The 26,915-nt window shown below is 34.8% G+C and overlaps 3 protein-coding genes across 11 annotated transcripts in view; 2 read left to right on the plus strand and 1 right to left on the minus strand.

Annotated features, from left to right (window-relative positions):
* The first annotated feature begins 1 nt into the window (after nt 1).
* Nucleotides 2-9,310, plus strand: LOC109856228 (transmembrane protein 268). 8 transcript variants are annotated; one of them, XR_002250374.1, is made up of 7 exons: nt 487-889; nt 1,597-2,198; nt 2,379-2,759; nt 2,868-3,032; nt 5,825-6,020; nt 8,216-8,525; nt 8,608-8,692. XR_002250374.1 is itself a non-coding variant. In XM_020431271.1 (7 exons), exons 2-6 carry the CDS (start codon nt 1,599-1,601, stop codon nt 8,272-8,274), a joined length of 1,401 nt encoding a protein of 466 aa, XP_020286860.1. In that variant the 5' UTR covers nt 487-889; nt 1,597-1,598; the 3' UTR covers nt 8,275-8,292; nt 8,608-8,692. The 8 variants fall into 8 exon arrangements, 7 of the variants coding, with proteins under 7 accessions (XP_020286856.1, XP_020286861.1, XP_020286854.1 ...); XM_020431271.1 differs by having other exon boundaries at nt 8,216-8,292; XM_020431270.1 differs by lacking the exon at nt 8,608-8,692 and having other exon boundaries at nt 8,216-8,292; nt 8,406-8,598.
* Nucleotides 9,311-9,946: 636 nt separating this feature from the next.
* Nucleotides 9,947-10,674, minus strand: LOC109856237 (UPF0449 protein C19orf25 homolog). Its single transcript, XM_020431284.1, has 2 exons — nt 10,424-10,674; nt 9,947-10,321 (listed from the first exon to the last, which is right to left on the minus strand). The coding sequence occupies exons 1-2, from the start codon at nt 10,536-10,538 to the stop codon at nt 10,095-10,097; spliced, it is 342 nt and encodes a 113-aa protein (XP_020286873.1). The 5' UTR covers nt 10,539-10,674; the 3' UTR covers nt 9,947-10,094.
* A 94-nt stretch (nt 10,675-10,768) lies between these two features.
* The window catches only part of LOC109856236 (autophagy-related protein 16-1), a 446,352-nt gene continuing 430,205 nt past the window's right edge, over nt 10,769-26,915 (plus strand). Inside the window, exons 1-8 of one of the 2 annotated variants that reach the window (XM_020431280.1) lie at nt 10,769-11,252; nt 11,548-11,806; nt 11,884-12,046; nt 12,144-12,232; nt 13,370-13,417; nt 14,220-14,358; nt 16,057-16,162; nt 17,043-17,185. In XM_020431280.1, the coding sequence (XP_020286869.1) occupies nt 11,123-11,252; nt 11,548-11,806; nt 11,884-12,046; nt 12,144-12,232; nt 13,370-13,417; nt 14,220-14,358; nt 16,057-16,162; nt 17,043-17,185 (1,077 nt within the window). In that variant the 5' untranslated portion in view covers nt 10,769-11,122. The remainder of the gene's footprint in view (nt 11,253-11,547; nt 11,807-11,883; nt 12,047-12,143; nt 12,233-13,369; nt 13,418-14,219; nt 14,359-16,056; nt 16,163-17,042; nt 17,186-26,915) is intronic. The other variant, XM_020431283.1, reaches the window with a different exon arrangement.

A 26,915-nucleotide genomic window follows, 5' to 3' on the forward strand; every position in this document is an offset into this window, starting at 1 on the left:
TTACAAATTTTCAACAATACGAATTCACGTATAAACATTTAATCGAAATTTCAAATCGTACGTGAATTATCGAGTAATAACACACATCTTCGAGACTGATACTCCGGTAACATTAACGTAATTACAAAATGCAACTAGAATCACATAAATCACACACACACACACACGCGCGCGCGCGGTGCATAAAGGTTGGTAAACAAGTAGACTTGAACTCACTACTTAGATAATTTCTAATCGCATCCAGAGACACATTTGAAAAAATACAGCTCGTCATCTCGTTTAACTAAACTCGTATTTCGAGTCTAGCGTGTTGCATAGAAGAATTTAACAAAAGGTGAGCGCGTGTGTGTTTGAAGAAAAATTATTTAAATCTTCGGATATTATCATATAAAAGATCTTTGCGAAGTTTTTTCTTTTCAAAAATAAGAGAAATTTTCATATATTTTTGAATTTACTATGCGCGAACGAAACATTTTGAAATCTTGCGTAAATATTTTTTTTGTATTTCTTTTTGTTAACGAGAGTTGTTTTAATTATTTATTAAAGCCGTCCTTCCCAGAAACGTTGAAGAATTATGGGGAAACAAAAGAAAAATACGAAGAATTGTTATCGATAGGGCGCGCAAATCGCGCGCGCTCAGCTCAGGTGCGCACACACGTACGTGTACGTACACACACACACATAAATGTGACACATAACTACTACTCGTGTGCCTCATGTCGTGCCTGCTGCCTCTCCTCGCGATTCCCGGCCCTACCTCCCTCCTCGTTACACCGCTGACGTCCCACCTACCGCCGTCATGTGCCCCATGTCGTTGTACACCTTGATTTCGTGATTCGTCGCACACCTCTTCGGCTCGCGGGGCATGAGACAGGACATCTTGAAGCAGGTACGTGTGCGTTTAGATGTATCGCGCGATCTCCTCGTCTTCCTCGTCGAGTTATTATACTCAACATCTGCGGAACACAAATGTTTTCCATCTCTTTCTCATTCTCGCCTGTCTCGCGGAGACGCGTCTAAAATAAAATCCGAGTCTCGTGGGATGGGCAAGTCTCTCTCGCGGAAACGAGTGCCACAAGTGCGTGTGTTTTCCCGAGGAGTCTTCGCATCTCGGGTTGCTGCACCCGGTGACGCGTTCGACAATATACTCGCGCGCGACCTTGTCCCAATTCCTCGACCGTATCGAGAGATATTTTTCTCTCTATCGATTATACATAATCCCCATGTGTGTGATTGACGATGCCGTCAAAATTCGCGTGGAAATCCGCCAATATACCTTAGCGCGATATATCGGGTTCCATGTCCGGACACTCCCTGCTTCAAAAACCGGATAAAATCAACTTATGTCGCGTAATAAGCGCGGTTTTCTGATTTGCAAGTGTTAAATTGGTAAATTTATTATTCGAAATACGACAACGTGGAATGTGCGCGACGCGTATTTCGAATTTTTTCTTCAACGCGAAATAAAACATGCGCTTTGTCGCTAATTTGTTGTCGTTCGAAAAATGGCGGTAATATATTTTTGCTTTTCGCATTCAATGCGGTTTTGTTTATATAAAGTAATCAACTTTTGATGTAACGTTTCTTTTCTTGCAGTCATGAGTTCCGAAGACGCGGTCGACAATGCGGCGGCGGCAGCTAATTCCTCCGCTATAGCGTTGAAAACAAAGAATTGGGTCCAATTCGAAGACGATGCCGGTCCGAAAGAGGCAGCTATTAACGCGGAACGAAAAGCAAACAGCGGCAGCGCGTCCGCTGTAATAAGACCGGAATCGGTTACAATGCAGGTTGACAAGATCAATAGCGGTATCGATCCACCTGATATTAACGATAAGAAACCCAACGAGTACAGAGGTGCTGTGATAGCAACAGAATCCGTCCAGATTAACTTAGATAGATCAGGTTTAAGTCGTTCCATAACAGCCGAGAGTGCGGATCTTAAATTACCGTCAGACGTCCGAGCACCGGAGGCTAACAAGAGCGCCTCGTTAAAGACCATCGATCTGCGAGATGTGTCCAATGGCAGAAGTACGTCGAGCAATGTTATCAATACATCGGTCGGAAACATTAGACAGGGTTTTGCAAACGGCGACACTATTGTCACTCTTTTGCCGGTTAACACCAAGTGGCCGTGGATCACTCCAGCCAGATTTCGACCGGAGTTAGTGCCGGAGGAATTGATGGCGCAAGGATTAACGGTGTGTGCAATTTATAATATTACTTATATAAACGATTCTTATCATATATTTCATTGTTCGGATAATATATTCTTAAAAATTAAAATATATAATGTGATGTTTTTTTTTTATAACATCTATTAAAATCTCTGAGTAAAATAAATCATGAGATAAATAAAATGGTGTAATGAAACGTTACAGCTCACAGTGGAAGATTATGTTCATATAATGGAGTTGCTTGTGAACGACGTGCGCTTCAACATGTACAACGTCTGCTACAAGAGAATCCTCGTTCTTTGGATATTTACTGCTTTCATCGTGTTGCTCGGTCTGCTGTTCTCGGGCGTGACCGGTCTCACTTTGTTCGGACTCGGCGTTATGTGGTTGATGCTGAACGCGGCTGCGATATTTTTTTGCATGTTTATCAAGATAAAGCTCAATCACAACCTCGAGAAGTGTATGGCTCAAGTCAACAAACACTTGTTAAGGCACAAAATATTACTCGGACTGGACGACAGGGGAAAGATTTCCTGTCACAAAGTCAATCTCTGTTTTATATACTTCGATACTACTGATTGTGTTGTAAGTATATCATACAATTTCTTTTGTATTTTATTTTTGTCTCTCATTGAAATACTTACATACATATTTGCAACAAACTAATACACAATGATTCTCGTTTTATCGCAGAAAAAGCTGCAAGAAATAATAGAACGGGAGGAACAGGAGGGCAGAATATTCGGTGACGATGCCAGAGAATCAAACCGACAACGAGAGTTGCAGCAGCGTATGGATATTGACGACAGCGACATTGTTATACAAGGCAGTACTACTACGAGAATTTCTCGTAAACAGGTAAATTAAGTGATTTATAATTTTCGATTCTTTCTTGTGAAATGTTACGAGCTCAGTTCTTCTTTTTTATTTATTTATTTTTATTTTGATATGATTTGTGTTTTTTTTTTTATATGAGTTATGTTGATTTGTATAAAAATGTTCTCTTCAATTATTATTTTTTATAGAGAGAACTTAGATACTTCGTTACTCTGATTAGAATAAACGTGCTTTTTGCTGTTTCTCTAACGAGTAGATAATAATTTTCAAAAAGAAAAGGAAGAGAGATTAAATGCAGATTAAATCTTAATTATACATTTTTTTTTTTTTAAATTTGACGCTTTTCTAATTTTTATTCGCACAGCGCAAGTAGTTTTCCAGTGTGTTTACATTATTGCCGGTGGAATAAATCATTCTCGCTCTGTGCGCGAGAAGTTTCATGTTGACAAATTTAAATGTTTATTATTTAATGTTTATTGTTACATTACATTAAACTACTAGGCTAAAAACGAACAAGTACTCTGCCGTTACGTGCAACGTTGGGCTAAGGATTACTTACGTCGACGTTTGGATTGGACAGTCGACGAGGAGGGTGGAAATCCTTCTTCGCCGCGTCATTTAGCGTCCGCTCTGTGTCCGTGTCAGTATATTGAAGAGTGGTTACGCAATAAGCCGCGCGTTCAGGGCCGAGATTTTTGTCCCAGATGGAGTAGTTTTCTGAGAGACAGAGGCATTTGAAATACAGTCATTCCGTAAAGTTTAAAAAAAAAAAACAATTTTAATCAAGAATATGACGATTCTTTTTATACACATATATTATATATATACATTATCTCTTACATAGTATACTTATAATCGTTAAACTTTCTTTACGTCCTAAAGAAACTTTGTTTCCAATTTTATCATTGCAATAATCTTTGAATAGCCGATAGTTTGCTCAAAGTGTAAAAAATATGTACAATTACGGGCAGCTTCTACAAAAATGGTTATTTTCGCGAATTCGAAAATAACATGCGTATTACAATTTTGTTCAAATGTAGTCATTTTTAAAGTATAAATTTATCTATAAACTCTCACATATATAGCAAGCACATTTGACGTCCCAAATTGACATTATTGTGACATTATTGACATTGTGACATTATTGACATTGTGACATTATTGACATTATTGTGTATAAATACAGTCTAATGTTACAAATTTCTAGACGTTATTATAAATATTATATATTTAATAAAAATTGGAATGTTCACATATTAAAGTAATAAAGAAAAAGATAAAAAAAAACAATAAAAAAACTATCAGACAAAAAGGGATAGAATACACGAATTACAAATAAACTCGAGATTCGATCCTTATGGACTTTTTTTGTTATAATTTTTTTACCTGGTTTTTTATGCAGATAAGCTAGATCAGAGCCAATTATTATTGATTATTTAATGTGAACGTCCAAATGTGATATAATACTTTTAATACATCAAGAATTTGTAACATTAGATTGTCATTTTTACATAAAAAAAATTCTACCGATGTGATAAAGACAGTAGAAATGATTAATTTAGGACGTCAAAATGATATATGTTTGCAACTTGGAATTAATTGAAGCGCACAATACGTACGGAAGACAGAATTTTACTTAATTTGATTTAAAATATGCGCTTTAGACACTGCAAAAAGGTAAATGCTGAAGAAATTCTAAGGTCTCCAGTCTTGTTGAGGTGTGAACTTTCAATATACATTTACGAGCATGTGTGTTGATGCAGTAAGATTTTATCTCTTGATTATTATTTTATTCATTGATTATTATTTTTATTGATTGTATTATTTTAAGAATTGTTTTACGAATTTTATACATATACATGTGGAGGAATAAAATATACATACATGTTTTATTCCTCTACATGTACATAGTCTACATGTACTTAATTTTATACAAGAATGTATTTAAGTATACAGATAAAACTACTACACACATGACAAGTATTTCTGATACTACAGCAATTATTAAATTATAAATTTGTTAGGTTTCGATCTTATTATAGTATATATAAATCTCTAAATTGTTTTTCTCTAATTTTTAATCAGAAGGTATGTTTTACGTTTATAGAGCATCAAAATCGAAACTTATCAAAGTTATAATTTTAGTTTTTGACGCTTGACAATAGTATTTACGAATCAGTTTTCGATTCCATAATTAATATTAAAAATCACGTATCCACATTCCAGATTTATTCCAACAGTTTATATTTATGTATTATATATACACAGATATTACATATTATACATAGCAAATACATAATCTCTACATATTAATGTGATATATAAATATTCAAGATAAAAAAGAAAATATTTATAACGGGCTAGAACGTTGCCACGTAAAGATACAACATGTGAAAAGAAACAAAAATATATTTTACAAATAATTTTATGATTTTGTACATTGGCAAAGAATATCTCAAAAGACAAATATATAAAATGGTGAATAAATTCTTTACTCTTCTCGAGTTCTGTAAATTTTATATAACAAAAAATATTTTATTTAATATATTATCCAAGTTGTTATCAAATACTATAATCGCACTTCCAAGCTTCCATGCAATTTTTCTCAAATTTTTAAATTAAAGCACTCATACACTTGTATTTAAAACGAACAGATATTGAGCCAAAACGCTTCAATTTGGATGGATTGAGTAGTCCGCGTTGCAAAAAAAAATTAATGTAAAAAAAACGAATGGTATTATATTGTTTAGCGTGAAATCTGGGTAATTACTGGATGTGATGATGATGGGGTTTGTGTGTGTGTGTGTTGACAGGAACGGGCGGAGTTGCTGTTGCTGAGGTATGCGTCTCGATGGGCACGTCACTTCGTGCGCCGCAGACTTGATCTGGTTATAGACTCACAGGAACGTGATAGGGGTGTCACGGGTCTGTACGTTCCACCGCGCCATTGTGTCTCCGCCCGTTGCCCTTGTCAATTCATTGAGGACCATCTCAAACACAAGCCCAGAGGCAAGTTAACGTTACGCAAATTCTTTTTAATGCCAGACTTCACTGTTAAATGAATCGCAAATGGAAACTGATACCGAAAATCTTTTGAGAAAAGAAGGCATTGTAAGAATCTTAACACTATTCTGTGACATGTTCCTGACACTTTAAACGACTTAATATAGATACTCAAAGTGTTACATGTTGTGCAATGAATCATATGGTAACGAGTTATTTAATGTGATGAATATTCACTTTAATTATTGATTTAATTAGCACGATATTCAGTTTCATGTTTCTAGATTATAGGATTGTTAATGATGTATTGTGCAGTAGATTATATTTATTGTTTCATAATTTTAACCCCGGGATAGTGATTGGTAAAAAAGTTTTGATATATAATTATATATAATTATATATCAAACCTTTTTTTTACCGGGTGATTGAAGAGGAAAACAAATTAACAAAAAATTTATTAAAGTGTAAAACCATATAGTTTTTATCAAATATACATATATAAACATATAAAATATACATATATGTATATTTCTATAGAAATAAATTATGTATAATTTGTAACACTTATTATAAATGAAAACTATTTGTATATATACATATATTATACATATATATGCATATATACATGTATATATATAATATTTTTGTAACATGTAATTATTTATAAATCTGTGTATAAATATATATACACACACACATATATATATATATACATATCTAACTTTACATTTATTAGCTTTGCATTGTTTTAGAGAAAACTTTTATGTGATATTTCTGGAGATATCGAGTTTTTTAAATTTCATAGCACAATCACGTATCACGCAATCACTAAATACATCATACGCACTATATCATATATATTATATGTGCCACCAGCTTTTAAACCTTAAATATTTAAAGCTTTAAATATTTAAACAAATGCTAAAAATACAAAACAACTTGGTTTAAATTCTATTTTTCAAAATTACAAAGTTGAACAAATGTTTCGTTCTAACATTTGTTATATTATCGTAATATAAATGGAATTGTTCACCATTTTAGAAAATAAATCTTGTTTTTATCAGGTTAAAAAATATTAACAACAACATATGTTATTTATTTTAAGATACGCACAACTTGCGGTTGTTTACTTGTTACTTATATCTTATTTAAAGATTATTGACATAAGGGAATTTTTTTCTCGTTTAAGGAATTCTGTTTTTCTAATGATAATATATTAAGTAGGATAAGAGAAGATTAGACATATCGAACGACACATTATCGTAATTGATATACCGTTTGCCACGTCTACCTCGCTTCCGATGTAACGGACGGGCATTTTTAATCTTTTAATATCATATTACTTTTGCCATATAAAAATACGAGGTAAGACATTCTAATTCGATTTTATTTACGATACTTGCAGATTTATTAGAAACAAGTTTGAGAATAATACAAATGTGTGTATCACAAACCAATCTAACTATTGTTTGATATTAATGATTTTTTTTTTATTTGAAGTATTATTGAAATTTTTTTCCAAATATATGTAGTGATAATTCTTTAAGTTATAATTGTAACTGTTACGTATTTGCTTTATTCTCTTCAGTGCAATCATACGTATCGAAAGAGAGAGAGAGCTAGCCTACGATAAAACAACCAATATTAAAAGATAATAATAAAAAATTACATGATTCCCTAAAAAGCGTTACGTTTAGATATTATATTTTATTATACATTAGATATTCTAAGCATCATATTCTATCGATATGATTTTAGACTTACATACTTAATAGCTGTTATAGGCGCAAAATATTTCAGATTTACATAATTTGTTACGTCCGTCCTGAAAAAAAATTTACATTAGATTATGTACCTATAATCGTCGTATAGAATCTACAATATATAGTTTTGTATTGTGTTTACAGAAAATTATATATATTTCTTACGCAGAATTCTCACTACGAAATTGACTTGTACAGAAGTCGATTTTTTATACATATATATATAAAACCTGTAAAAACACTTTTATATTGATTGTTAAAGATGTTGTGGAATAAAGAAATATACATATGCATAGCAAGATTCTTTTATACGAAATGATGTGAAACGTAGACTAACACAGTGAATTTATAAAATTACAAGAAGGACATTAACTTGTATGTGCACTTGTTAAAATATGTAACTAACATAACTAATCTTGAGGGATTACTTGCATGCAGCTGGACGGAAGATGATGAATATCGGTATATTGTCTCATCCACATATCATCAGCACGTAAAGAGTAATATAGTATTGTGTAAGTACAAATTGTGATAAGTTTTTTGTAACGCGGTCGTTTCATATAACGAACGTGTAAAATATTTTTTATTGTAAACATAGTATGATGTGCGGTTCTTCTTTTTCTTTCAGTTAATTGATTAAGTATATTCCGGAATAAAGGCGGATTCGGTTACGATATATAATTAATCACTAATTACTCTAATTGCATTGTTTCTTGCACGTGTTTAACTTGCTAACAACGTTTTCCATGTGTGTTGGATTTTCTATTGTTAATCTTTTAACGTATTATTAGAAAAATAATGATTATAACGAATTGGCATGATTTTTTCAGGGTATCCGCCAGGTTTTACATGGTGCGCCTATTTTAATAATCATGCGACTCGATTTGACATGGTGCCATCAGTCGGCGGGTCCCTGTACAATAATTAACAAAATATCTCTACTAAGTTTCTGCCTTTACAGACCATGTGACACAAAGAAAAAATGCGGTTTATATTTAAATTTATACATGTACAAAAAAAAGATATATATATATCAAAAAGAGCTATATATCAAAACGAAATCTACTGTTATATGTATAAAGGCAAGATATATTTCTTTCTATATATCGCACAAAGTTTTTGTTTTCTTTCTGTTAAAAGTTAAACAAAAAAGTTATTGCAAGTTATTACAGGGTTTTTTACTATTAGGTACATGTATTTTTATATCATGTTTTATATTATCGCACACACATGAGAGACTGTGTGTTTTTTTTTACTATTATATAAGATACAACATATCGCACAAGTATATACAGTAAAACATCGTAAATATTAAATTCTAAAAATTACAAGTGTGTTATATCAAGTATAATTTTTAATTTACCAAATTAAGACTTACAAATTATATTGTGTACAATTCGATGTCACAAATTATGTTGAATGAAACAGTAGTTATGTGCGACAGTATTAATAAATCATGTGTTAATTAATGTTTATACGCATAAATATATATATACACATACATATTTACGTAAGAAAGAAAAATTAAGTAAATATAATATATATACACACACACATTGTCACAAATATATTTTTATTTTATAATAAATTAAACGTGATATTGTGTATATATGTATACATGATAATTGACAACACATATCGACGATCTTTGCTATTCTGCATAAAAGAAATGAACAAAATTATTGCTCTGCAGAAATTCCATAAGATGAACTACATAAAAAAAAAAAAAAGATAATAAAAATATAAAATTATCATTCTTCTTGTTATATTTATTATTTGTGTGTGAATATTCACGTTGTTGTGCCTTGTCAATAATTTTGTTGAGATAAGTTTGTTATACATATATGTGTCTTACATATTAAAGAAAATTTAACAAATTGATTTAGTATATATTGTTGTAACAATAAAAACAATTAGTATAAAACTTTTTCACTTTATCACTTAACTACTTATTATAAATAAGGAAAATAATAAAATAGGATATAGTTAGTCAATAAATTTCACTCTTATTTTCAATTTTAATCATAACATAAGTAATTAAATTTTTTAATTATAAAATAAGTGGCTTACATATTAAAAATGTATATTTATATGTATATAAAATAAGCTTATATCTACATGTATAATTTATTTTAAGTAACATTTTTGCAACTCCAGAAAACAAAACAATATAAAAATATTTGTTTATTCAGATTCAACATTACTCAGCAACTTACAACGGAATAAATAATGTTTATTTGTTATACTAGCGAGTGGTTTATTTTTCTAGCAAATTTAGTGTTAAAAACAACAAATTTTAACACTACCATGTGTCTTGTTAGCATTCTTGTTTCCCAAGAGCGGCTTGTGTCTGTTTTCTAATGTCATCCGCAAGTTTTGTCATTTCTTCCGAGTGCACTTGCATCTGTTGCACTTCTTTTTTCAACGAACTTTCCAACTGTCTTAACTGCTGTTTGGTATTTAAATAAGTTTTCACCTTCTTGTATATATCGTCAGAACTGTCGGCGTTTGTCGAACCGTAAGATTCTTTTATGGATGATTCGTCTGAAAATTGAATTAATCCGCGTTGACTATTAGAAGTCTATTTAAATTCCTTGTTACTTTCAGGATTGTTTTTATTTTACTTTAGCGTAGCAATATATTTACTTATGAGTCTGAACGCAACATCATCCATGCCAGCCCCGTCGAGATCTTCCAACATGTGCTCGTGATTCGGCAAAGGAGGCCTAGGTGGTAAAGTGTTCTTTTTGTTACCAAACATTCTCTGTAATTAATTTGATTTGAAATTTTTTTCAATTATATATTGCAACAAAATCATAATATTTTTCTTCTTGTTTTCATTCTCTATTTTCTTCCGAACGTTTGACGTGAAAACCGCAACAGCTGTTTGTCGGCCATAACTCTCGATAATAAATTTCCACTTGCGTTCTATCGATATATCGACATGGCGGCACGTGTCGATTGTAACCGGAGACGCAGTATCGACGCGCGCGTAACGATAGCAAACAATTTCAAAGTAGCATCGTAGCGTTTGGTACGTGTTTTATAGGTTAGATTATATTATTTTCGCAGTTAAGATTGTCAACGGTAACCGCGGCGATATCATATTATCGTTACGGAACGCTCTGACATTACGAACTGATCGATGATCGGGTATAACCTCACTGGACGAGGTTATCTCTCGCACGTGCGAGAACGTTTTACCATGAAGTGACAATTGTCGAAGAGCACCGTTTGCGTAATCCTCTCGCTCTCTCTCTCGTTGAAAAAAGGTCAAAGTAAATCCGTATAAATCGGTAGTAATCGGTTAGTCTCGACAGTGCGTGCAGATATCAGTTGGGAGAAATGGCCTCGAATGAAGCTGGCGCACCGCTGATCGGTCGGGACGACATCAACTGGCGGAAAGATTTGATTTCGCAATTACGTGAGAGAAACAGGTCGCAAACCAATTGCTTCGCCGATCTCATAAGCCTACGTGAGTTGTATTTTGTATATTGTTTTATGTACAACGCGGTAGCAGCATCATTGCAATGATGACTCGTTGTTTACCATATGTCTTGCCCGCTTAGATTTTATCTCCAGACTATTGTTCATTAATTCGGCCAATATAGTGTATTTGTTTATAACATATTCAAGCTACTCACATTTCTTACTTTTACTTTATCTTTGTTTTTTTTTTTCAGAGTATCTTTACATTAACTTGCGCAAAATTCTTTATTAAGATTTGTCTCGCAGTAATTTAACTAAGTAATGTTTTTCTCTTTTAATAGATAACAGACTATTTGAAAGCGCCAACACATTGCGAAATACCAACATGCAGTTGACAATAGCAAATGAAACTCTTCGTCGTGAAGTAGCTAATGGCACTATTGGTACGGGTGGAAATCCTGATCTGGAGGCAAGGTTGTTGAAGCAAGCCGAGGAACTGATGATGCTGCATAAAAGGAAAGGAGAGCATACGCAACAAATAGTGGATCTCAATACCACGTTGCAAGAAATGAAGAAGGAGCTTCAAGCAAAGGAAGCTAGGTAAATTAATATCATATGGATAAGTTAATACATTGTTTACAAATTTGAGATCTGTGTTGCTAAATTTCCTTCTGCAGTCTTGCTGAAAGTCTGGAGAGTATCACCAATTTACAGTTAGAAATAACTAAATGTCACAGCAGAGAAAAAGAATTAGAAAGTGCCAATCAAATGCTCAAAGATGAACATCAAGCTTTGCAGCTCGCTTTTGCATCTTTAGAGGAAAAACTTAGGAAAACACAGGTATATAATACATAACTTTGTTGAATCAGGAACTTAACAACAAAATACATATTTCTTGACTGTGTTATTTAATTTATCGATTTTTATCAAATTGTAGGAAGAAAATCGCGGTTTGATCGAGCGCTTAATAAAATACAAAGCCAGAGACGCGGATAAGATGAACGAGGAAAATGACAATTTCCTAAGGTGAGTACAGAAATAATGATACATACTGTGCAATTCTTGACGTTAGAAGATAAACAATTATCTTTAAGTTGTGCCTTTTTTTGCGAGTCAATAGAAAGTAGGAAGAATATATTTAAAATATGTATAAATTTAGAGATTAGTTTTATTGCAACATGTATCTTTTGTGACTACTATAGTCATAAAACTTTATAATTACTTGTTTTCATCTTTACAATATCTTAATGGAGCATGTGTCTTTTTCTGATTGCCTCTGTACTGTATATTACACATTCTTGCACGCTAACTTTGATTTTGCGCTGATTTATTTCTTCGTAGTTTTATTTTCTCGTAGTACATATACATGTATTTTCCGCTTTCATCGAGATTAATTAATAATTTCTCTTGCACATTTTCCATTCGACTTAACTTTACGTGTGTACGTGTACTTGTTTATTGTACTGTAGTGTAGTTTCGCATAAATGTTCTTCAGTTTATCATCTGTGAAGCGATCTTTCGTCTCTGAAATTTTTTTGTCTGTCTTTAGCGTTATTTTCTGTAAAATGTCTTTTTTTTATCAGTGTATGAATGTTATTGTATATTCCACACGAGTGCGTAAAATTCTTTACTCAAATTTACAATATTGCTCTTTTTAACTCACTTTGGTCGAAGATTTAACATTTTCGTGATGTGACACAGTGAATCTTTTCAAGTTTGTTCTATTATAATTGCGATTGCGATGAATTAAAGCAACTAGAACGCATGTCACATATATAATTCTAAATTGAAATTACATGAAGTACGTGTTTATATTAACTGTAATGGTTATAAACACAGAGAGAGAATATATTGCAGAAAATTTTTAACATTAAATCATTAAATCAATAAAATTGATATGTATTTATAAATTAAAGGAATAAAGGATAAATTAATTATAGTAAATCAATAACAGTAAATTTATTTCATCTTGATTATTGAATATGCATTAAAATTATTAATGTGTGCGTTTTAATAATACATCTGATATTTTACATTAATAATATTCTATATAAGCTATTACAGATATATATTTATACTTATTAAAATTTGAGCTTTCCAGAATTCGGTCACTCTAAGGCTTTATACACTAGCACTTCACACTGCTTGACATTTTCGTTTCAGTTTTTCGAGTCCGACAGCCTTTTTGATGCATAGGTTATCAAAAATTGGGTAAGTTTAATGAAATGTAGTGAACGAATGTTTTGCTTGACGCTAAACAGCTTCGGGCTGGTAATTTGACACAACACTAGAAACTATCTTGCATTTTCTTGTCTTGTTACTCTGTTACTCTTTTCTTGTCTTGTTACTCTGTCTATTCTAAGGTATTTTCTACATGGTGTATAAACTATATATGTATACTTGTATATATTTGTCATTATATATGTATGTATATATAATTTACATTATATATATACATATTGTACATACATATATATATATATTAGACTATAAAATTTCAATTTTTTATTTGTTGCAAATATAATATAGATAAAAGATATATACAAAATAATACAAATAAAAAATATAATGTAAACAATTATGTATAATTAACTTAAATTTAATTAACTATGAGAAGACAAACTTGAAAAGATAAATAAATGTTTAATATTTTGGTTTAAAAATCAATTGTGATTATTATTTGTGTATGCAGTACAACACAAATTGTCAAAATACTTAACTCTTACTTGAAACTATTAATAAAAAGTTTTATGTAATATTAACGTGGTATTTCTCTCTTCAAGCGACGGGTTAGCTTGTACATAATACAGCTTCTGATATGGAGCCCGGTAGCCACTAAAAAGTTAAGTCAAGTCTTACAGCTTATGATAATAAAGCACACGGAGTGAGAAAATCGCAGAACATATCAATGTTGTGATAAACGCTTAAGAGTTGCTTTCACAACGTGCGTTTCGAGCAGTAAACGCGACGTCACATTTGTTTAATGCATAGGTTTTTGCTCTTTACATTGCAGGAAGCGGCAGGCAAAAATGCAAAAAGAGCTGGAGGATGCGGCACGGGACACGCGACCTGTTAGTCCAGATCGTTTAAGCTTAAAAGAGGGAATCGCTAGTCTTCCGACAGCAGTGCCAACGAAAGTATCCGTAACATTTGTACGTTGATTTGAATTTAAAACATTTAAATATGTATTAAGTACATCACATCTCTATCATCATGAAAGTATTAACATCAAGCAGTATTTTACTCTAACATTAAAAAACGCAAAATTTTTGCATGCTCTGTATACAGTACAAATTTTTATTGAGTACACGATGTATATATACTCGATATAAATTTTACATTTTCAAGCAAAACAAGCAACTTTTAAATTCTAATAAACCTTTTAATATCAATGTATTTTGTTTAGGCATCTACGTGAATATGTTTCTTAATTTACTTTGATATATTTTGGCGCTTTCTAAATATTAGATTATTCATTTCTTTTTTAGAGCTAATTATACTGTAATGGCGAAAGGTGTAGGTTCCACGTGTTGAATTTATGAAAATTTTGTTCTCTCGAAAGCTTTATATTGTATGTGCTTTACTATTGTGTATTTAACATATGAACGTTTTATTGTTTTTATTAATTTACACTATATTATTGTATTGAATCAGAGAAGCTGGATTCGCAAGAGCAAGAAAGAGAGAGGAAAAAAATTTATAGTTTCTCTAGTATTATATTTTCTAAATTCTCTTTAAAAAATAAATTTACAAGAGACATTAGTTGCTATCTCTGTCCAAATATTTTTTGAATTTATAAATTATTTTTTTTTATTTACATTATTAGTTATTTATTAATTATTTATTAGTTATTTATTAATCTATTTATTAATAAATTACACTAGAATTAATTGATCATTTATCCTGTCGGTTAAAAGAGTTAATATCTAGAGTTAGTTACCTAGTTACACCTAGGTAATTAAAAGATTCGGATAAAAGATAAAATTAATGTCTCTAAAACTTTGTATGGAAGAAAAATATCTAGTTTATTTCCAGTAAGAATTCTCATACACACACAACTTAAAATATCTAAACTCTGAAAATATCTGATTTTATTTGTGTGTACGTTGTAATAATAAACAACTAAAAACGTATATTTGAATCGTATATATTCGACTATTTCGATTATCTTTTATTAAGTTGTGTTTGTTTATGTCTTAATTAATTATCATCACAGATACATATATTTTACACACACATCATAATTTAAATAACACTATAAGTAGAACAGTATTGATTAAGTTTAGATACGTTTAAGCTGAGAAATTGTTTAAAGAATGTAATATATGTATGTGTTGAACGCATAATATTAATTGAAAGATTAGAAAAAATCAAGTAAAAATATTATTTTATGTTGAAATATTCTATATATATATATATAAGACAACCTTTTTTAATACAGCCAAACCTCCCTACTCTGAATTTCCTTACTCCATGTTTATATTTTCTTTCGGCTAAAACCTCCAAGTTTATTATTATTTGTTTATGTCCCTCTAAATTTGAGAAGTAAAAAGATAAAATTTGTATTTAGTTATTTTACATTATGTTTATAAAAAGATTTTTATTTTACAATTGTTCAAATATGATTGAAAATTGAAGAGGTTAAGATTAGAGAGGTTGCTTTTGATCTCGATTTTGGAAAAAAATTTTTATTTAAAAGAGCTACAAGCACGTATGCATTATAATTTTTAATTAAAATTTTTGATTTTCTTGTCATTTATTGTTTTTTACGTCACGCACATTACATCTCACGTAGAATGCATGCAAGATATCTCGTAATTTCATACATGAAGTGTGTGTAACCCTTACAGAGCGCTCACGAGGGGGAAGTTTACGCAGCAAAATGGTCGCCCACCGACAGAATCCTGGCTACTGGCGGTGCCGACAGAAAAGTAAAGCTTTGGAATATTACCAAAGGTACGAGTAAAAATATTTCGATTGTAAAAATATTTTTATTATTTTGCAAAACTATCTTTGCAGTAATATATCTCTGCTATATTTATACATATTATTATTTTGCCTCCTGCAATGTATTTTTTGTAATACGCTTTTCTCGAACGTGCCTTTAAAATTAAATGCGTAATTTATTTTTGCAGTAATTAGAAATAAATTTGTTCGATATGTTTCTCTTTCTCTCTCTTTAATATAAGTCGAGTTTGTGTTGCGACTCAATTTTTGTTTCGACAAATAATGAAGTGTGCTAACGAATCAACAGGTTACTTTGCGCGATCGGCACGTTTCACCCTCGCGATGTGCCTCCTAGACAAGAGCCGTACTTTTCCCCCATGCAGCAAAACACATGCTTTTAACGTTCCCCCAAATGTAATTCCCTTCTCGATCTTCCATTACAAATTGGATGAAACATCCGTCATTGTATATTACATCCGCTTAGCTTAAAATCTGCTATTCCGGATTTCTCTCCCCACGCGCATTCTCCCCCCGTTTCTCGGGTTTTGTTTTCTCCGTGTTTCTCCCTCGCCTTCTCGTCTTTCCCTTTGCCCACTTTGAGGCGCTGATAATCTGGTTTCCTTCGGATTGTAGCAAGGGTTCGCTCTTTACCAATTAAGCCGTCAAAGCATAAATTTAATTAGTCATATTCGGATGTAACTTGCTCGCGCAGAAAGCAGAAGAGAGAGAGAGAGAGAAAGAGGGAGAGAGAGGAAACGAAGAGTGAAAAACAAAGTAATTAATGTTATTATTATTGTTATTGTAATTAAAGGAGCGTAATACGTAAACGTCGAAAACACAAAATGCAAACGTAGTCGCGTGAATAACACTCGTTTCGTTAATGTTGCAGGAACGTCGGAGAGCAAAGGAATCCTCGTCGGTAGCAACGCCGGGGTGATGTCCGTGGACTTCGACTCGACCGGCACCCTCATCCTCGGAGCGTCCAACGATTACGCAAGCCGCGTCTGGAACGTCAGTGATCTTCGCCTAAAGGTGAGTTTTTGCATCAGTTTTTATCAGAGAGATGCGTGGTTTGCAAAACACGGGCTTGTAACGCACCTGCAAAGAAATTCAAAGGGCCGCGTTGAAAGACGGCCAAAGGAGACGTCTGAGAGCTTGTAGAACACGCTTCTTACGCGTAGCGTGTTTCACAGGATTTCAGGTTTTCCCACCGCAATCCGAACAAACACGTGCATTCCGCAACAGATTCGCCGCATTTCTGTCAGTAATTTTTGGCGAGAAATACGAATATTAAACAAGTCAATCTGAGAGAGAAAAAAATGATCACAAACGCAAATTTAGATTCACAAAATAAACTGGACGTGAATTTACGAGCCGCGAAAAAAAAAAGTGTCGTGCTAGAATTTTTGCCGAACGCGTTAAAATGCAATAATTGACGCCACGATGAATGTCAAGAAAATACGAGACTTTTTTCGAAAAACGTTATGTATTTGCTCTTCAATTTGTTTTTTGTATGAAAAACAAAAATATATTGCGCGCGAAAAATCGCTTTTACACCATCGTCATATCTATGATGAATATATATATTGATAAATGTTTGTGAGAATTTAAATTCCGAACTTTCGATTGCCACACTCAAATCTGCTGCCAACTCGGTTGTAATTGTACCAACGTTTCTATGAATACTCTCAATGTAAAACACCGAATGTATTACGGAATTAGCGATTTTATCCCTCTTTCGCGAGGAGATGAAACGATTCGAGTATAAAATGATACTCGAGTAAAATATCAAAAATTCGTATACGAATCCGGAGCCGGGTTTGAAAAGTTTTTAAATTTATAGATTACGGACGAAGCGTCGAAAATTACGTCAAAAGTCGCAAATAAATATGTGCGAAAAACAAACAAACGGTACTTTACAAACGAGCGCGTGTCTATTTTTGTTTGTTTGTTTGTTTTTTTTTTTTTTATCTTTTTAATCCCCAAATTTCTGGTTTGCGAAAGTCTCTAATTTTTATTCTGTTTATTATTTGAAACAATTTTGAACGCGCGATGTGAAGATAAAACGATAAATAAATAAAATTCGCCGCCATTTACTTTGCGTGTTTGTTAACAAACAATTAACAAAGAAACTATATATACACCGAAAAAATTATATTGTCGTAAGTAGAAGATTTTATACTTAAAAAATCTTCTTAAAGATTTTAGATGATATTCTTCTTAAATTAAGAATATATTCTTAAATAAAGAATATATTCTTAATTTAACACATTCCGTGCCATGTGGGGCGTATACGACCCCCGCTGCACTTTCCGTTCAGGCCATTTGCAATTCTCATTGAAAAACGTTAGACCTTATGGTTGTTAAAACAATTCATTAAAAATTAAATTTATTGCTTTGTTGTCTAATGCATATTAAAATTTATAACTTTTTCCTGCTAATTATAGCTTTGCAGTATTGAAAAAGTGTAAAGCATACGTCTTAAACGACTTTTTTTAATCTTTAAAGTGTGGGTCGTATACGCCCCACGCGGCCTGAATGGAAAATCTTCAAAAATTGCCGTGGCACGGAACGTGTTAAGAGAATATAGTCTTTTTCGATAGTGAGATGTATATGTTTTTCTATAGAAGCTTTTATATTCTAATCAGTATATATTCTTATCAATATTACTATTTAGAGGATTTTCCTCTTAAAATAAGAAACTCTTCTTGGCGCCTATTTTAGTATAAAATATACTTAAAGTAAGTGGGATATCCTCAAGACAAGAATACAATTTTTTCGGTGTATATTATACAAAACTTTCAGATCAAAAGGAAAAGAAATCGTAAAACTTTATTAGTATGTGAATATATAAGGTTTTTTTTGTACATATAATATATATATATATATATATTTTGTGTATTCTCCATATTTGCAATAATTTGCTCTTTCAACTAGCTGAGGGGACTATAAGCGTTATAGCCATGACCGCACTCAATCACGCTTTCATATACCGCATTGCGCAAACAAAAAGAAGTTACATTAAGATGGGAACAAATAGCCTAACAAGTAACAGTAATGAGACGCGCTGGTCGTCCTCGTGAAAACGTGATTGGCTATATGGACGTGTCCCAGGAAGCGCATAAAAGCGACGTCGCGCAAAACACGCATTAAATTACGACTCTCTACCTACTGTTCCTTCAAGACGGCCTATGAATCTGCCGGTAGTAGAATATGAAAATTTATCGTCACCTTCTTCTTACCCTCGCGATCTATTACGCGACGCGAATCATGTAAATTCGAGGCCGCAAAATCGTAAAATCGATACGTCGGATATCTCCGACAAGAAGTTGATCGGGATCGAATTACTCCCCGTATGCGAACGTCGCGTCAACATGCGAATCGCGCGCACGTACACATGCTACGCTTGCGCTTAATATTTTTCAAAAAGAAAAAAAAACGGTGACCCGAATACACTTTCTGGTTTCTTGACCTGTCCGAAGTGCGCTCGCACTGGTTTCCGATATTCCTTCATCATCGCTGTGTATCCGTAACAGAGGGAAAAGTTTCGCGCTCTTCCCCCATTCTCTCTTGTAATCTTGATAAACGCGTCGATCTTTTTCGTCCTTCATTTCCTGACTTGTGAAAGTACATATTGAAAAGTATCAGAGATAAATTTATATCGATCTTTCCCAGTGACATTTGTGTGAATATTGAATCTTTCGATATTAAATGACACTTTTATTAAATGTTGTATGTACCCTCGCTAATATTTTACAAATTATTTAGATTTTATTTCTTCACTGTTGCAATATGCATTTTTACTCGGAAAATCGATTGTTAAAATAATAGATAGATAGATAGATAGAATAATAATCTGTAATAAGAGAGAGAGAGAGAGAGAGAGAGAGAGAGAGAGAGAGAGAGAGAGAGAGAGAGAGAGAGATGAAAATTAAACTTGGTAAGAATTTATTGGGAGAATTATAACATCGATTTTTTTATACTTTATCCGTAAGGAGATATCAGTTATTTAATTATAATTAGATGAGTACCAAGCTAACTAGTACACCGAAAAAATTATATTCTCGTAAGTAGAAGATTTTGTACTTAAAAAATCTTCTTAAAGATTTTAGATGATATTTTTCTGAAATTTATAATATTTTCTTTAATTTATAATATTTTCTTTAAGAATATATTCTTTATTTAAGAATATATTCTTAAGAATAAATTTTTTATTTTTAAGAATATATTCTTAATTTAAGAATATAGTCTTTTTCGATAGTGAGATATATATGTTTTTCTATAGAGGCTTTTTATATTCTAATCAGTATATATTCTTATCAATATTACTATTTAGAGGATTTTCCTCTTAAAATAAGAAACTCTTCGTGGCGCCTATTTTAGTATAAAATATACTTAAAGTAAGTGGGATATCTCTCCTCAAAACAAGAATACAATTTTTTCGGTGTAACAGCTGACATTGCGCGACTTCTTTTATTATATTGTTGATATGTGTTTACAGCAAGAGAAATTAACCATCGATATTTGTTACATATAAGTGTATTTCTCAAAATAAGTTTGATTCTCTGTTTTAGTACACCGAAAAAATTATATTCTCGTAAGTAGAAGATTTTATACTTAAAAAATCTTCTTAAAGATTTTAGATGATATTCTTCTGAAACTAAAAATATATTCTTTATTTAAGAATATAGTTTTTTTTTGATAGTGAGATATATATGTTTTTCTATAGAGGCTTTTTATATTCTAATCAGTATATATTCTTATCAATATTACTGTTTAGAGGATTTTCCTCTTAAAATAAGAAACTCTTCTTGCTGCCTATTTTAGTATAAAATATACTTAAAGTAAGTGGGATATCCTCAAAACAAGAATACAATTTTTTCGGTGTACTAATACGATTACTAGTAAAACGTACGCGATTAGATAGTTTTTCAACAACATGCCGCAAATTCTATCGCTTTAATCACGACGTATTCTGACGAGATCACAGAAAAGGAGATTTTAGCCGGGCGAAATGCCTCGTCAAATGCACGACGGCCGAAGTTTAGTAGCGCACGACAGTAAATGCCGATCGCTACTAATGCGCGTTATTTCCTTTGATCTGCGCCGGGGCTTCTCTCGTGTGTAAGAACTTAAGTACATGGTCTGTATGTCGATAATCGGTTGCGCGCGAGCGCGGCCCCGTGTACGCGGGGCCGGAGTAATCAGTGATGATCGATTGCGATGAAACTTCGAGTCCCACGCCGGGTACGTACGTACGTACGCGTACTCTCCGAGCTCTCTCTCCTCCCGCGACTCTCTGCGCGCTCACCTCGTTACTTTGATAGGATTGTCAGGGTGTCGTACTGATGTAACATGATTAAACGCTGGGAGCAACCGGCGATGATTGCCGGCAAAGCCGACGGGAATCGACGGACGGATATGTATAGGAAAGAGAGAGAGTGAGAGAGAAGAGAGGAGAGAGGAGGCTTCTGCTTCTGCTTCTGTTAATCCCGCGGCCAGTCGATTGCAAGTCCATGCCGGCTGCCACCGCCGCCGCCGCCGCCGCCGCCGCCGCGCTTCTGGATGATGCTTCTCTCGAACGGTACTTTGATTTGTGCCGTGTATATGACCAAATCGGTCTCTCTTTCTTTCCGACTGGTTTTATCGCGGGCATTCTTTAACAATCGATTCGCTGAAGTCGCGTCGGACATCTAAATCGATTCGCCGCGGCACGTTTGCCCCCCCGACGAAACGTTACCCCGTAAATAACTCGTCCTTCGCTTGTGTGGGAACGTTAACAATACATCGGACGCGGTGAAATCTCTCTCCTCTCTCTCTCTCTCTCTGTCTCTTTCTCTGTTGCTTGTCTGCTCGGTTTCTCTGCTCCGCGAGTACAGCTACATCTCGTCGCGGTTTTAGTATCCGAAGTAATTTCTCTCCTTGGAGCAATTACACGCTTATTCACGTGAGATCACGTGACAAGATTCGACGAAGACGCCCCGCGCTCGGTTGTTCGTTCGCGAATGGAGCGAAGATTGGCCCCTCCGATATATATATATATTCCCGGCTTTCCTTACTCCGCAGCACACACGATTCCATTACACACTTGATACGTCGTCGTTCCCCCCGAGATCATTGTATAAGTTGCTCGGCAATGTTCCGCGCGTGTTCGGCGTGCGGTAATACCACCGTTTACTGGTGGAATACAATGTGTAATATATCCGCGTGCGCGAGCGGGAGCATACGCGAACAAGCGTGTATCGTTCGCGCACGGTATCGTCGGATCTGCGAAATGTGATTATTCCCATCGAGGAAATCGTAACTTCGCCGAGTCGTTGTCGTCGTCGTCGTCGTCGTCGTCGTCGTCTCGCGCGAGTTCGTCGTGCATTCCGTCCAATCGACCGGATCCCCTTTTCTCTCTCTCTCTCTCTCTCTCTCTTCCTTTGTACACGCTCTTTTTCGCTCGTGAAATAGAGCTCGTCCAGGGAGTCCGCTGAACAGCGGCAGTTTCATTCCGAAGATTGGTGGCCAATGGCGCGTAAACTCACGCGGGAAACAACACGCGGGCGCTGTTGGGGATTCCGAACCCATAACCAGTCTGTAGGTTATTCAAGCTGAAATGTGCGAGAGAGAAAGAAAGAGAGAGAGAGAGAGAGAGAGAGCGCTCTTGACCACCTGATGTTTATTTCTCAGGCGCTACATCCGCGGAATGTAGCAACATCCGTCGATCTTAACAAAGTGCAGATTCTTCTCCCAAATTCTCTCGCCGTCGCGGTTAGGAATTTTATACAACGTTCTTTACTTTTTCTGATCTGACAATGAGTATAAATTGCACACACATTTTTTATTTCGAAGTGATATTACATTACTTCGAAAGTTTATATGTGTTTGATCGCGCGAATAAAAACTTTTTTATTCGCTAACATAGGGTAAAAGACCCAATTACTGTCACCTGTCCAATTACTGTCACCCTAAGCTATTTTATTTAAAATATTAAATAAATCTTAAAAAGTTTATGCATGAAAACAATCTAACATAGAATTTTAAGTGCAATTGATATAACAAAAAATCCAGCACGATCAACATTCTTGTCTCATTTCTTTCATTTTAAGGGGTGACAGTAATAGCTCTCGCATCGTTCTTTTTTAATTATTAAATTTATAAATGAAAACAGAGATTTTGAGAGGCGGTATTATTTTGTTTCTTATATTAGAGACGTTGAATAATACGATAAGAAGAAAAACACATGGTTTTGATAAATAAGTGGTAAAAACAATTCACTAACGCCAGAGTTTATTATTCAGGTGACGGTAATTGGGTCTTTTACCTTATATATGTATATAGAATAAAAAACCATTATTAAAAATATTATCTCGGTCAGGAATTGAAAATCCTGAAAGTTTTTGCTTTTATCCTAGGATAATAGTCGGTATAATATCGCAACGGACGGATATATACTCATGTTTTTGTCTCGCATCTTAATCAATATTTTTTAACTTGTGTATTTTTTTACAATTTGTTTTTTTTTTCGAGCGTTTATTAAATATTATTAATTTTCCATCCGCGAAACGACCGCTGCGCCATTAGCGGGTGGATAATTAACGAAGAAAATCTCGTGGCGCGCGGTATAACGATTAGGTTTCATAATCTATTTACGCGCGGTGTATAAGAAGAGGGAGACTGTAAAGCGGTGGGAATTTCGAGTCTTATTAATTCACGGGGCGGTGTGTTATATTAATGCGAGATTGTTATCAGCTTTGAAAAATATAATTCTTTCATCGTCGAAAATTCGAGAGAAAGTGCTCGGTGGAGAAATGCAAGAAGGACACTCTCCCTTTATATACATATATATTAGGTCTACAAATTTTTCTTACCGTCAATAAACTTTATTAAATAATATAATTGCCATTATTATTAATGATTTCTTGCCAGCGTGAGGGCAATTTGTATATCCCATTTTTGAAAAATTAAGAAAAATTTGTATTTTGTTTTATTCCAAAAACGGACAGAACTTTCCGGTAGACCTAATATATATATATATATATATATATATATATATATATATATCTTCGATATCGTCGTTCACGAAGAGAACTGTGTGTCTCACTTTTCTCTCGCGCGGGGAGGAGCGCTCAGCGCTTCCTAAATTTTATATTTTTCTGGACTCCTGTTTGTCACCCAGACGGCAAGGAAACGACGCGTTAAACGAATATCAATGGTATTGGTGGGTACCCCGGCCAGGGCGATAATGGACTCAATTTCGCGGTTGCGGGGCATCGTGAGGTTTCCTCGTGTGCCCGCCGCCGCCGCCACTTTCTATCGATTCGCTCGGTATACCTGCCGGTGGTTTCCCGATTGTCTGGGGCAAACCGTCATACTTCCTCTCTCTCTCTTCTCTCTTTCTCTCTCTCTTGAGCTCCAATCTTCTCTCCCCTCGCGTAAAGAGACGGTAATCGTTTGTACTTTACTTTCGTCTCTTCTGCCGCGGCGCGTCTTCGTTGCTTCTCGTTACACGACATCCCTTTCGCGTCTTCCCCCTTAATCTTGACTAATGAGTAACAAGCGACGCCGACCCAGTCCGATGTTCTGTAAATCGAATAACCGAGCGCGAGAGAAAAGCGGAAGACTCTAATTGCTGTACTTGATTCGATCGAGCGCCGCCGCCGCCGCCGCCGCCGCCTTTCCGGAACTCGAGATTCCGCTGCGAAGATCTTTCTTCGATTTCTCTTGAACACGGGGGGGGGGGGCGCAATAATGAAATAACGAAGATACTCGCAATTGTTTATCTGAACGACAATATCAAGCGTTTTAAATGCTCGTTAAAATCTCGTTTTAATTAGACATTGCATTTTCTTCGCGCAAAAATTACCAATAATTTTCTCGGCGTTGCTTGTAATGGTATTTTATATTTTATTTATTTATTTATTTATTTTTTTTAAATACTATTGTTCCGATACTCGCGCCGAGAAGCGAAACAACGTGATTTTTGTGCGCGTGTCATCGTTTTCTTGCCAATTCGCTCGCGTATACTTTTTGCAATCTCGACGAGATTGCCTTACATCATGATAACCAATTATTTCATTATTACGACATAATGAGAACATCGTCTCCCCCCTTCTTTTTCCCATTTTGCGGAGAGCATCGCGTTTTCATCTCTCGTCGTTAGCCCTCTCTCGCTTTATATGGTATCGTTTTTGTTGCGGTTGCGCGTTCACATCTCAGCTTTAATCTCGGAGTCACGACCGTGTGCGCCGCCATTATCTAATCTGCTTGACGGTTGAGTTTCAATTACGCGCGTCTGGATTCCGCTGTTTATGAAACGTAAATTGTATGCTCTATGGGCGGGCGCGCGCGTTTCACGGCGCGTGATAAGCTTCTTCGTTCTCCGCGGTAACTTCTTACCGCGGCGATTTAAAGGGACAACGCCGAGCGACGCGCGCGCCGAGGATTTATCAATTCCTTCACCTCTCTCCCTCCCTCCCTTCCTTCTAAAACCTTTCGTGCGCGCACGTCGCTCTCTCGTGGAAACGTCGGGACGCGCGCTGCTTAATTGCGGGTTTCGCTTGACGTCCGATCAAAAGCGGAGAGACGGGAAGGTGGGAATATATCTCTTCTCCGGCGCGCTCATGACGACTCTAATAATCAGCCTGTTCGACCGTGGGGTGGGGTCTGAAAACGTTAATTCAGAAAACGCGCTTTCAAGGCGTTTCTCCCTCTCGTCCAATAGGGTAATTTCAGGGTAACACAGTGGGCTTGAAGCGCGCGCGGCAAGGCACTTCGACGCTCTCTTGGTAGCCCTTCCTCCGTTCAAAGGCATTACTTTTCATGCCGACCCCAGTAATTACCTACGCGAAATTACCGCATTTACATCCCTAATAGGAATAGGTGGGATATAGGAATGTCAGGCACGCCGCAGGAGTATCGCGAGGAGAGGGGGAGGGGGAGGGGGCAGAAAAAAGGTACGAGGCAAGGGGGGAAATTAACGCGGGACGTGCGCGGCGTTGTCCTTGCGAGGGCGAATCCGCGTATCCCTTTTTTTTTTCTCTCTCCCGTCGTCGTCGTGCTTATACTCGCAACCAAGCGGGGTTGCTGCGCGCGCGCGGAGAGGCCGGCTATCAATTTTCTCGAATTAAGACCGGATCGCGCGTAACGCCTATTAAATCCCTCGATATTGCGCGCCGTGTCCGCAAGTGCAATGCGCGCTTTTCTTCATTCGCTTCGCGCCAGTTGCTGTCGGGGCACGTACGCAAAGTAAATTTGTTTCCCTGGCGTTTTTTTTTTTTTTTTTTTTTTCCGCGTTTAATGAATACTCCAGCAACGTGTACATATGCGCGCCTTCTCTCGCGCGTCTCACCGAAGAATTTTTAAGTATACAGGCGTTTAAATAAAGACGGGTTTCTTTTTTTTTTTTTTGTGCAATTTTAATTGAAACCTTCATTGCACGTGTGTGTTGAGGTATTTTATTTGATATAAAATATTCTTATCGCTGATTTTTATTGCACACTAAAAATTATTTGTATTATTTGTACGTACACAATACAACTCGTTACATTCGTATGCAAAAGTTTGAAATATAAAGGTTGAAATATAAAGAAGCGATGTATTTATATGGCGAGCAGGTTTTACACCTCTTCTCCCTTTGTTAATTTAGCAGACAAGAAAGACGCAATTATTTGTTCTTGTAAAGTTTGATTAGCTCGACAATATTAGCTCGGTGCGCAAGTGATATATACAGGGTGTTTCAGAACTATGGGATCAAACTTCTAGGGGTTATTCAGTG

This window comes from Pseudomyrmex gracilis, unplaced genomic scaffold (assembly GCF_002006095.1).
Source record: "Pseudomyrmex gracilis isolate BER0280 unplaced genomic scaffold, ASM200609v1 scaffold_111, whole genome shotgun sequence".
NCBI lineage: Eukaryota > Metazoa > Arthropoda > Insecta > Hymenoptera > Formicidae > Pseudomyrmex > Pseudomyrmex gracilis.

Excerpts from the sequence above, each read along its gene's own strand:
- LOC109856228 (XM_020431267.1), top strand. The coding sequence starts at position 1,599 with ATGAGTTCCGAAGACGCGGTCGACAATGCGGCGGCGGCAGCTAATTCC. Across the intron at positions 2,199-2,378 it reads TGATGGCGCAAGGATTAACG|CTCACAGTGGAAGATTATGT; the intron begins GTGTGTGCAATT and ends GAAACGTTACAG. Across the intron at positions 6,021-8,607 it reads TCTCAAACACAAGCCCAGAG|GGTATCCGCCAGGTTTTACA; the intron begins GCAAGTTAACGT and ends TGATTTTTTCAG.
- LOC109856237 (XM_020431284.1), bottom strand. The coding sequence starts at position 10,538 with ATGTTTGGTAACAAAAAGAACACTTTACCACCTAGGCCTCCTTTGCCG. Across the intron at positions 10,322-10,423 it reads TGTTGCGTTCAGACTCATAA|ACGAATCATCCATAAAAGAA; the intron begins GTAAATATATTG and ends TTCAATTTTCAG.